The sequence below is a fragment of the Oncorhynchus keta genome, chromosome 17 (genome assembly GCF_023373465.1).
Source record: "Oncorhynchus keta strain PuntledgeMale-10-30-2019 chromosome 17, Oket_V2, whole genome shotgun sequence".
Lineage (NCBI taxonomy): Eukaryota > Metazoa > Chordata > Actinopteri > Salmoniformes > Salmonidae > Oncorhynchus > Oncorhynchus keta.
Genome location: NC_068437.1, coordinates 17412476 through 17425288, shown reverse-complemented (window position 1 = coordinate 17425288; position 12813 = coordinate 17412476). Strand labels below are relative to the sequence as shown.

Sequence of the window (12813 nt, the reverse complement as noted above, 5' to 3'; positions counted from 1 at the left end):
GGGGGCAGAGAAAGACAGACAGGGGGTGGAGACAGAGACAGAGAGTCTTTGGAATCGCTCTAAAAAGTCAAAAACATGAAGAAAAAAGCACAGCATTCTCCTTGGAATGTAAAGTGAATGGCCTCTTACCCCGTCGTAGTATTTGCTCGCATACTGGTAGAGCTGATACAGAGCCACTTGTATGTTGAGTTTGTCTGTGTGAGTCTGGGAGACGCAACATAGGATTCAGAGATGCATCTTAACAACAGACAAATCATGGCTTGAGTCACACATTCTTATAGAGAGCAGAACGAACCACGTCTATGACCGACTTTATAAAATGTTACCTTCACCAACGTCTAGAATAGTGCACCACTAAGAGTAATACCACAGAGATATGGGCTGTGTCCCAAATGGAAACCTATTCTCTATATAGTGCACAACTTTTGACCAGCAGCCTTTTGACCGGGCCTATAGGGCTCAAGTCAAAAGTAGTCCCCTACATAGGGAATAGGGTTCCATTTGGGACGTTGGGACGCAACCTATATCTCTGTGGGTCCTGGTCAAACATAATGCACTATACAGGGAATAGGGTTCCATTTGGGACGCAACCTATATCTCTGTGGGTCCTGGTCAAACATAATGCACTATACAGGGAATAGGGTTCCATTTGGGATGCATTCATAGATAGAAGGCAGAGAGAAAGGTGTTTCTTACCCGAGACACCTCTGCCAGATGAGTGTTCATGTCCTGGTCGCTGACTGATACCATCTGTCTGATGCCCTTGTAGTAACTATACACAGACAGACAGAGATACGATCATAATCTCTATACATTACATACTGACGAGCGTCAATGCAAGCCCAGAATATGACTGCACTGGTAGCAAGAATCTAAACCAATTGTTCAGGTCATTGGGGACTGCTGACGATACGTACTCATCAACCATCTTCTTGTAGGTGGAGATCTCCTTTGCATAGAGTAGTTTGTTACTTGGAGAGTCCTAGGGGAGATTAAAAAAACATGACCATTATAATATTGTTCTCTTATCTTTTACCTCACCAGAGGTAAACAACTTTTAAGAGATGTTGACCTCATCACCTCCCTCTTTCTCCTCCTACTCATCTCCCTCCTCCCTCTTATCTCTCTCCTCCCCCTCCGCCTTGGACTCACCCTGCTGAGTTTGTGCTCACTCTTGGTGCAGGCATCCATGAAGGTTTGAGCAATGACGGATAGTGACGCGTCCACCACCTCCGTCACGTGGACGTCGAAGATGAAGTGAGGGTTCTTCAGGATGTTCACCCAGAACCTCAGAGGCAAACTGGTGGGGAGGGGGTCAAGAATAACTACCAAGTATCGACCAACAACAGCCCTAAAAAAATGACATCTTTTTTTTCATTCTTACTCTCTATCAGGGACTGATTTACACCTGGGACAACAGGTGGGTGCAATTAATTATCAGGTAGAACAGAAAACCAGCAGTAGTAGTCTGGACCTCGTAGTGTATAAACACATCTTCACCATTCAGCGGAACCAAATTTTAGTACAAGCCAGTGGTGAAAGTGAGTTATTTTTGTCCAACTTAAAGCGCATATGCATCAGTCATGCCAAACCAACAGCAACCCTTTCTCTTTCAAATACCCTGCATCTTCAAAACATAAGTAAACTACACTTAAAGAATGCTTAAGTAAATAAGCGTGCTAATGAGCATTCCAAACACAGATCCATACAAATCCTCCAATACGAAGTTGGTCCCGAATATCAAACGAGGCTACAATAGACCAGGAGTACTTCTCCCTGATCACTTTAAAGGCTGCACCGACTGAGACAGACTAGCATAGGAATTCATATTGGCTGGCAACACCTCCCGGGACATTGAGAAAACAAAGGCAAAAAAAAAAAAAAAAAAAGAGATGTGATATAATGGTACGATTCAATTAGCTGGGGACGTAATTACCATGTTTGTTTGTCATTATGGCTGATACACACATTCATATTTAATCCAAGAGGCCCCGGTTGTTTTGATAAACAAAACAAGCACCCGCCAACTGAAAATGGTGTAGCATAATTAAATCACTCATCTCCCATCCTCACAATCGCCAAGTCAATCACTGACATCTATATGCAACACACTGTATTGAATACTTGAGCTTTAATCAACTTGACAGTAATTTATGTACTTAAAATGCCACAGGAGCACTCAGACTGAGAATGCAGAAGAGATAGAAGTACTTTTACATTTGCATTCCACATACTGATTACTTAGTCCGTGTGTTTCTTAGAGTCATCTCTGGAAGTGTGTGTGTGTGTGTGTGTGTGTGTACCTGTTGGTCTTCCAGATGTGGATGGTCTCCTCATCCACGTTGTCATGTTTGAGCGCCTGCTCGTCCAGGAAGTCAAAGAAGTACTTGATGGCGGGCGGCACCACCGCCCCGGAACACAACACGCTGCGGAAGAAGTCATCCACAAACTGCTGCAGTGTTCCCTGGAAGGAGGCAGACCAACAGACACAGCGTGAGGCAGGCCAACAGACACAGCGCGAGGCAGGCCAACAGACACAGTGCGAGGCAGGCCAACAGACACAGTGCGAGGCAGGCCAACAGACACAGTGCGAGGCAGGCCAACAGACACAGTGCGAGGCAGGCCAACAGACACAGTGCGAGGCAGGCCAACAGACACAGTGCGAGGCAGGCCAACAGACACAGTGCGAGGCAGGCCAACAGACACAGTGCGAGGCAGGCCAACAGACACAGTGCGAGGCAGGCCAACAGACACAGTGCGAGGCAGGCCAACAGACACAGTGCGAGGCAGGCCAACAGACACAGTGCGAGGCAGGCCAACAGACACAACAGACAGAGTGCGAGGCAGGCCAACAGACACAGTGCGAGGCAGGCCAACAGACACAGTGCGAGGCAGGCCAACAGACACAGTGCGAGGCAGGCCAACAGACAGAGTGCGAGGCAGGCCAACAGACACAGTGCGAGGCAGGCCAACAGACACAGTGCGAGGCAGGCCAATAGACACAGTGCGAGGCAGGCCAACAGACACAGTGCGAGGCAGGCCAACAGATACAGTGCGAGGCAGGCCAACAGACACAGTGCGAGGCAGGCCAACAGATACAGTGCGAGGCAGGCCAGAGAGGTAGGGAGCTGCCAAGTACCTGCGACGCAGTCATTTACACAGCGTCTATGACCCACACCTTCAAACCAGGTTTTGTTCGAAGACTGACCATCACTTATTATCACATAGCATCCTCAAAGAGCTTTTCTTAGAGAATTAATCTCAAAGATCCCTTTCTCGAATGAAATGTAACTGTACTGAAACATGGCAGGCCCACCGTGACAAAGACCAGTGGTGTGAGACAGATTTCCTTGGTGGCTTTGTTCATGGACTAGTCCTCATATAACCTTCTTATGACTTTTGTACGAACACTGTAGTTAAGCCTGGTAGTGTAGTTATACCTTGACAGAGAGCAGTCGTGTGAGATAGATCTCAGTGATGGCTTTGGTCATGGACTTGTCCTTCATGCTGCCCCTCTTGGACTTCATCTCATCCAGCTCATCAGGCCGAACCAGGTGGAACACCTTGTCGTCGTCCAACAAAGAGTTTCCTAGTAGAGAGAAAAATCATTTGACTTTCCAGTAACACACTACTTAATGCCAGCTGACATATTGCATTATCATGTGGTTATAATGCATTGAGAGACATGTCATCAGCATGCATGACCCCTTATAATGTCTTATTGGCATCTCCTAGTGATCACTTACTCTCCTCTTGGTTATCCTGGTTCTGGTCGTAGTTCTGTTGAGTGTGAAGGACCCGGGACAGGACTAGAGTAGCGTTGTCTCGCACCTGAAAAACACACACTGTGTTCAGCTACAACTCAACGTCGTCACTCAGGTCAGCTTATTGCCATTGGGTTTCAGAACCTACTTCATACTCCATGCCATTGATTAGACAGTGCCACTGTCACGTGTATTGGGCATATCGCCTGTGGCATTATTTCATCATGTATCCAGTAAAGAGCTGAATTAAGACTTCTCTCTGACCCATAACGGACCAGTCTCTAGATGACTCACGTTGTAGTGGGCCAGCGTGTTGATGCGCCTCCATCTGCCCTCCTTCTGGGACGTCAGGTCCAGGTCTGACAGGATCTGCCCCGTGGAGCCAGGGCGCCACTCTGTGGCAGGGGCAAGAATAGCAGCTTAGAACACCTGCCAGTCATGACTCAAATCTATTGACATCCACCACCACTCCACTTACTAGATGGTGCTCATCGTTACAGACTTGATGGTGTTAATGTGTTCAAATGCAGTATCTTCACAACACATGGGTCGGGAATACTGAGTGTGGGTGTGTGTGTTCTCTTCTCACCCAGAGTGACGCTGTCCACCTTGGGTCTCTGAGAGTAGGGCAGGTTCCTGTACACCGCCTCGATGATCTTCTCCTTCACCTGGGACACCGTGTCGCAGTTCAACACCTTGACGGGCGTCACGTCTGGCCCCTCCCCGTGCACGAGCACCTGCAGAGTCTGAGAGGAGGAACAGAGCCAAATGCGTGAGGTGAGCCTGCAGTGGCAACGTTACCGTGGCAACTACTGTAGGCAGGTGGTAGTCTTTGACAGCTCACAGGTGCTGTCACCTCGTTCTGGTCTGCCTAACGAGCAGCTGCCAGCAAGGGACTCACTCCCGTCATTCTGGCCAGGTGACCCAGCTCACAGCTCAGACGGAATCCAAACAAACTGACGACTCCACAGGGAGACTACAGATTATACAACAGATTCTTTGTAATTGAAAAAAAAAGTCTGTCGTAGAAAGACTATGTAATTACTTTGTGTCATTCTTCTTCAACTCAATGAGTCACGGGATGCTAGCTACCGCAACAGGATCAGTGATTGTGTATAATTTGATAATTGTCCTTGAAAAAGGAACTATCACAGGATTTCTCTACTTAGGTAGACAGCTGGGATCTAATTATCTGCTATTAGTAAAACACATTAGTTAAACACAGGTACTTCTGACGAAGGTAGCCCATATACAGTGAGTCAGAACTTGAATTGGTAGTGTAGGTAGCCTATATACAGTGAGTCAGAACTTGAATTGCTACGGTGTAGGTAGCCTATATACAGTGAGTCAGAACTTGAATTGCTACGGTGTAGGTAGCCTATATACAGTGATCAGAACTTGTGCTACGGTGTAGGTAGCCTATATACAGTGAGTCAGAACTTGAATTGCTACGGTGTAGGTAGCCTATATACAGTGAGTCAGAACTTGAATTGCTTCAGTGTAGGTAGCCTATATACAGTGAGTCAGAACTTGAATAAAGGTAGCCTATATACAGTGAGTCAGAACTTGAATTGGTACAGTGTGTAGGTAGCAGTATAACAGTGACATAAACTTGAATTGGTAGTGTAGGTAGCCTATATACAGAAATATATATATATATAAATATACATACATATACAAAAAGGGTCTTGAATTGGTACAGTGTAGGTACGGTAGGCACAGTATAACGTGACATAAAGGGCCTTGAATTGGTACAGTGTAGGTACGGTAGGCACAGTATAACGTGACATAAAGGGCCTTGAATTGGTACAGTGTAGGTACGGTAGGCACAGTATAACGTGACATAAAGGGTCTTGAATTGGTTCAGTGTAGGTACGGTAGGCACAGTATAACGTGACATAAAGGGCCTTGAATTGGTACAGTGTAGGTACGGTAGGCACAGTATAACGTGACATAAAGGGCCTTGAATTGGTACAGTGTAGGTACGGTAGGCACAGTATAACGTGACATAAAGGGTCTTGAATTGGTACAGTGTAGGTACGGTAGGCACAGTATAACGTGACATAAAGGGTCTTGAATTGGTTCAGTGTAGGTACGGTAGGCACAGTATAACGTGACATAAAGGGCCTTGAATTGGTACAGTGTAGGTACGGTAGGCACAGTATAACGTGACATAAAGGGCCTTGAATTGGTACAGTGTAGGTACGGTAGGCACAGTATAACGTGACATAAAGGGTCTTGAATTGGTACAGTGTAGGTACGGTAGGCACAGTATAACGTGACATAAAGGGTCTTGAATTGGTACAGTGTAGGTACGGTAGGCACAGTATAACGTGACATAAAGGGCCTTGAATTGGTACAGTGTAGGTACGGTAGGCACAGTATAACGTGACATAAAGGGCCTTGAATTGGTACAGTGTAGGTACGGTAGGCACAGTATAACGTGACATAAAGGGTCTTGAATTGGTACAGTGTAGGTACGGTAGGCACAGTATAACGTGACATAAAGGGCCTTGAATTGGTACAGTGTAGGTAGGCACAGTATAACGTGACATAAAGGGTCTTGAATTGGTACAGTGTAGGTACGGTAGGCACAGTATAACGTGACATAAAGGGTCTTGAATTGGTTCAGTGTAGGTACGGTAGGCACAGTATAACGTGACATAAAGGGTCTTGAATTGGTACAGTGTATTGGTACAGGTAGGCACAGTATAACGTGACATAAAGGGTCTTGAATTGGTACAGTGTAGGTACGGTAGGCACAGTATAACGTGACATAAAGGGCCTTGAATTGGTACAGTGTAGGTACGGTAGGCACAGTATAACGTGACATAAAGGGCCTTGAATTGGTACAGTGTAGGTACGGTAGGCACAGTATAACGTGACATAAAGGGTCTTGAATTGGTACAGTGTAGGTACGGTAGGCACAGTATAACGTGACATAAAGGGCCTTGAATTGGTACAGTGTAGGTACGGTAGGCACAGTATAACGTGACATAAAGGGTCTTGAATTGGTACAGTGTAGGTACGGTAGGCACAGTATAACGTGACATAAAGGGCCTTGAATTGGTACAGTGTAGGTACGGTAGGCACAGTATAACGTGACATAAAGGGCCTTGAATTGGTACAGTGTAGGTACGGTAGGCACAGTATAACGTGACATAAAGGGCCTTGAATTGGTACAGTGTAGGTACGGTAGGCACAGTATAACGTGACATAAAGGGCCTTGAATTAGTACAGTGTAGGTACGGTAGGCACAGTATAACGTGACATAAAGGGTCTTGAATTGGTTCAGTGTAGGTACGGTAGGCACAGTATAACGTGACATAAAGGGCCTTGAATTGGTACAGTGTAGGTACGGTAGGCACAGTATAACGTGACATAAAGGGCCTTGAATTAGTACAGTGTAGGTACGGTAGGCACAGTATAACGTGACATAAAGGGCCTTGAATTGGTACAGTGTAGGTACGGTAGGCACAGTATAACGTGACATAAAGGGTCTTGAATTGGTACAGTGTAGGTACGGTAGGCACAGTATAACGTGACATAAAGGGCCTTGAATTGGTACAGTGTAGGTACGGTAGGCACAGTATAACGTGACATAAAGGGTCTTGAATTGGTACAGTGTAGGTACGGTAGGCACAGTATAACGTGACATAAAGGGCCTTGAATTGGTACAGTGTAGGTACGGTAGGCACAGTATAACGTGACATAAAGGGCCTTGAATTGGTACAGTGTAGGTAGGCACAGTATAACGTGACATAAAGGGCCTTGAATTGGTACAGTGTAGGTACGGTAGGCACAGTATAACGTGACATAAAGGGTCTTGAATTGGTACAGTGTAGGTACGGTAGGCACAGTATAACGTGACATAAAGGGTCTTGAATTGGTTCAGTGTAGGTACGGTAGGCACAGTATAACGTGACATAAAGGGCCTTGAATTGGTACAGTGTAGGTACGGTAGGCACAGTATAACGTGACATAAAGGGTCTTGAATTGGTACAGTGTAGGTACGGTAGGCACAGTATAACGTGACATAAAGGGCCTTGAATTGGTACAGTGTAGGTACGGTAGGCACAGTATAACGTGACATAAAGGGTCTTGAATTGGTACAGTGTAGGTACGGTAGGCACAGTATAACGTGACATAAAGGGTCTTGAATTGGTACAGTGTAGGTACGGTAGGCACAGTATAACGTGACATAAAGGGCCTTGAATTGGTACAGTGTAGGTACGGTAGGCACAGTATAACGTGACATAAAGGGCCTTGAATTGGTACAGTGTAGGTACGGTAGGCACAGTATAACGTGACATAAAGGGCCTTGAATTGGTACAGTGTAGGTAGGCACAGTATAACGTGACATAAAGGGCCTTGAATTGGTTCAGTGTAGGTACGGTAGGCACAGTATAACGTGACATAAAGGGCCTTGAATTGGTACAGTGTAGGTACGGTAGGCACAGTATAACGTGACATAAAGGGTCTTGAATTGGTACAGTGTAGGTACGGTAGGCACAGTATAACGTGACATAAAGGGCCTTGAATTGGTACAGTGTAGGTACGGTAGGCACAGTATAACGTGACATAAAGGGCCTTGAATTGGTACAGTGTAGGTACGGTAGGCACAGTATAACGTGACATAAAGGGTCTTGAATTGGTACAGTGTAGGTACGGTAGGCACAGTATAACGTGACATAAAGGGTCTTGAATTGGTACAGTGTAGGTACGGTAGGCACAGTATAACGTGACATAAAGGGTCTTGAATTGGTACAGTGTAGGTACGGTAGGCACAGTATAACGTGACATAAAGGGTCTTGAATTGGTACAGTGTAGGTACGGTAGGCACAGTATAACGTGACATAAAGGGTCTTGAATTGGTACAGTGTAGGTACGGTAGGCACAGTATAACGTGACATAAAGGGTCTTGAATTGGTACAGTGTAGGTACGGTAGGCACAGTATAACGTGACATAAAGGGTCTTGAATTGGTACAGTGTAGGTACGGTAGGCACAGTATAACGTGACATAAAGGGTCTTGAATTGGTACAGTGTAGGTACGGTAGGCACAGTATAACGTGACATAAAGGGCCTTGAATTGGTACAGTGTAGGTACGGTAGGCACAGTATAACGTGACATAAAGGGTCTTGAATTGGTACAGTGTAGGTACGGTAGGCACAGTATAACGTGACATAAAGGGTCTTGAATTGGTACAGTGTAGGTACGGTAGGCACAGTATAACGTGACATAAAGGGTCTTGAATTGGTACAGTGTAGGTACGGTAGGCACAGTATAACGTGACATAAAGGGTCTTGAATTGGTACAGTGTAGGTACGGTAGGCACAGTATAACGTGACATAAAGGGTCTTGAATTGGTACAGTGTAGGTACGGTAGGCACAGTATAACGTGACATAAAGGGTCTTGAATTGGTACAGTGTAGGTACGGTAGGCACAGTATAACGTGACATAAAGGGTCTTGAATTGGTACAGTGTAGGTACGGTAGGCACAGTATAACGTGACATAAAGGGTCTTGAATTGGTACAGTGTAGGTACGGTAGGCACAGTATAACGTGACATAAAGGGCCTTGAATTGGTACAGTGTAGGTACGGTAGGCACAGTATAACGTGACATAAAGGGTCTTGAATTGGTACAGTGTAGGTACGGTAGGCACAGTATAACGTGACATAAAGGGTCTTGAATTGGTACAGTGTAGGTACGGTAGGCACAGTATAACGTGACATAAAGGGTCTTGAATTGGTACAGTGTAGGTACGGTAGGCACAGTATAACGTGACATAAAGGGTCTTGAATTGGTACAGTGTAGGTACGGTAGGCACAGTATAACGTGACATAAAGGGTCTTGAATTGGTACAGTGTAGGTACGGTAGGCACAGTATAACGTGACATAAAGGGTCTTGAATTGGTACAGTGTAGGTACGGTAGGCACAGTATAACGTGACATAAAGGGCCTTGAATTGGTACAGTGTAGGTACGGTAGGCACAGTATAACGTGACATAAAGGGTCTTGAATTGGTACAGTGTAGGTACGGTAGGCACAGTATAACGTGACATAAAGGGCCTTGAATTGGTACAGTGTAGGTACGGTAGGCACAGTATAACGTGACATAAAGGGTCTTGAATTGGTACAGTGTAGGTACGGTAGGCACAGTATAACGTGACATAAAGGGCCTTGAATTGGTACAGTGTAGGTACGGTAGGCACAGTATAACGTGACATAAAGGGTCTTGAATTGGTACAGTGTAGGTACGGTAGGCACAGTATAACGTGACATAAAGGGTCTTGAATTGGTACAGTGTAGGTACGGTAGGCACAGTATAACGTGACATAAAGGGCCTTGAATTGGTACAGTGTAGGTACGGTAGGCACAGTATAACGTGACATAAAGGGCCTTGAATTGGTACAGTGTAGGTACGGTAGGCACAGTATAACGTGACATAAAGGGTCTTGAATTGGTACATTAGGCACAGTATGTAGGTACGGTAGGCACAGTATAACGTGACATAAAGGGTCTTGAATTGGTACAGTGTAGGTACGGTAGGCACAGTATAACGTGACATAAAGGGCCTTGAATTGGTACAGTGTAGGTACGGTAGGCACAGTATAACGTGACATAAAGGGTCTTGAATTGGTACAGTGTAGGTACGGTAGGCACAGTATAACGTGACATAAAGGGCCTTGAATTGGTACAGTGTAGGTACGGTAGGCACAGTATAACGTGACATAAAGGGCCTTGAATTGGTACAGTGTAGGTACGGTAGGCACAGTATAACGTGACATAAAGGGCCTTGAATTGGTACAGTGTAGGTAGGCACAGTATAACGTGACATAAAGGGCCTTGAATTGGTACAGTGTAGGTACGGTAGGCACAGTATAACGTGACATAAAGGGTCTTGAATTGGTACAGTGTAGGTACGGTAGGCACAGTATAACGTGACATAAAGGGCCTTGAATTGGTACAGTGTAGGTACGGTAGGCACAGTATAACGTGACATAAAGGGTCTTGAATTGGTACAGTGTAGGTACGGTAGGCACAGTATAACGTGACATAAAGGGCCTTGAATTGGTACAGTGTAGGTACGGTAGGCACAGTATAACGTGACATAAAGGGTCTTGAATTGGTACAGTGTAGGTAGGCACAGTATAACGTAGGCACAGTATAACGTGACATAAAGGGCCTTGAATTGGTTCAGTGTAGGTACGGTAGGCACAGTATAACGTGACATAAAGGGCCTTCAATTGGTTCAGTGTAGGTACGGTAGGCACAGTATAACGTGACATAAAGGGTCTTGAATTGGTTCAGTGTAGGTACGGTAGGCACAGTATAACGTGACATAAAGGGCCTTGAATTGGTACAGTGTAGGTACGGTAGGCACAGTATAACGTGACATAAAGGGTCTTGAATTGGTACAGTGTAGGTACGGTAGGCACAGTATAACGTGACATAAAGGGCCTTGAATTGGTTCAGTGTAGGTACGGTAGGCACAGTATAACGTGACATAAAGGGTCTTCAATTGGTTCAGTGTAGGTACGGTAGGCACAGTATAACGTGACATAAAGGGCCTTGAATTGGTACAGTGTAGGTAGGCACAGTATAACGTGACATAAAGGGCCTTGAATTGGTACAGTGTAGGTACGGTAGGCACAGTATAACGTGACATAAAGGACCTTGAATTGGTTCAGTGTAGGTACGGTAGGCACAGTATAACGTGACATAAAGGGTCTTGAATTGGTACAGTGTAGGTACGGTAGGCACAGTATAACGTGACATAAAGGGCCTTGAATTGGTTCAGTGTAGGTACGGTAGGCACAGTATAACGTGACATAAAGGGCCTTGAATTGGTACAGTGTAGGTACGGTAGGCACAGTATAACGTGACATAAAGGGTCTTGAATTGGTACAGTGTAGGTACGGTAGGCACAGTATAACGTGACATAAAGGGTCTTGAATTGGTTCAGTGTAGGTACGGTAGGCACAGTATAACGTGACATAAAGGGTCTTGAATTGGTACAGTGTAGGTACGGTAGGCACAGTATAACGTGACATAAAGGGCCTTGAATTGGTACAGTGTAGGTACGGTAGGCACAGTATAACGTGACATAAAGGGTCTTGAATTGGTACAGTGTAGGTACGGTAGGCACAGTATAACGTGACATAAAGGGCCTTGAATTGGTACAGTGTAGGTACGGTAGGCACAGTATAACGTGACATAAAGGGCCTTGAATTGGTACAGTGTAGGTACGGTAGGCACAGTATAACGTGACATAAAGGGCCTTGAATTGGTTCAGTGTAGGTACGGTAGGCACAGTATAACGTGACATAAAGGGTCTTGAATTGGTACAGTGTAGGTACGGTAGGCACAGTATAACGTGACATAAAGGGCCTTGAATTGGTTCAGTGTAGGTACGGTAGGCACAGTATAACGTGACATAAAGGGCCTTGAATTGGTACAGTGTAGGTACGGTAGGCACAGTATAACGTGACATAAAGGGTCTTGAATTGGTACAGTGTAGGTACGGTAGGCACAGTATAACGTGACATAAAGGGTCTTGAATTGGTACAGTGTAGGTACGGTAGGCACAGTATAACGTGACATAAAGGGCCTTGAATTGGTACAGTGTAGGTACGGTAGGCACAGTATAACGTGACATAAAGGGTCTTGAATTGGTACAGTGTAGGTACGGTAGGCACAGTATAACGTGACATAAAGGGCCTTGAATTGGTACAGTGTAGGTACGGTAGGCACAGTATAACGTGACATAAAGGGCCTTGAATTGGTACAGTGTAGGTACGGTAGGCACAGTATAACGTGACATAAAGGGCCTTGAATTGGTACAGTGTAGGTACGGTAGGCACAGTATAACGTGACATAAAGGGCCTTGAATTGGTACAGTGTAGGTACGGTAGGCACAGTATAACGTGACATAAAGGGCCTTGAATTGGTTCAGTGTAGGTACGGTAGGCACAGTATAACGTGACATAAAGGGCCTTGAATTGGTTCAGTGTAGGTACGGTAGGCACAGTATAACGTGACA

At 45.4% G+C, this 12813-nt stretch overlaps 1 protein-coding gene across 1 annotated transcript in view; it reads right to left on the bottom strand.

Annotated features, from left to right (window-relative positions):
- Positions 1–12813, bottom strand: part of plxnb2b (plexin b2b) — a 200667-nt gene that overhangs the window by 3052 nt on the left and 184802 nt on the right. Inside the window, exons 28-36 of the mRNA XM_052465629.1 lie at positions 4354–4510; positions 4059–4159; positions 3747–3831; positions 3441–3589; positions 2304–2464; positions 1153–1300; positions 918–982; positions 697–772; positions 130–204 (exon numbers count right to left, since the gene is read on the bottom strand). Coding sequence (XP_052321589.1) covers positions 130–204; positions 697–772; positions 918–982; positions 1153–1300; positions 2304–2464; positions 3441–3589; positions 3747–3831; positions 4059–4159; positions 4354–4510 — 1017 coding nt within the window. The remainder of the gene's footprint in view (positions 1–129; positions 205–696; positions 773–917; positions 983–1152; positions 1301–2303; positions 2465–3440; positions 3590–3746; positions 3832–4058; positions 4160–4353; positions 4511–12813) is intronic.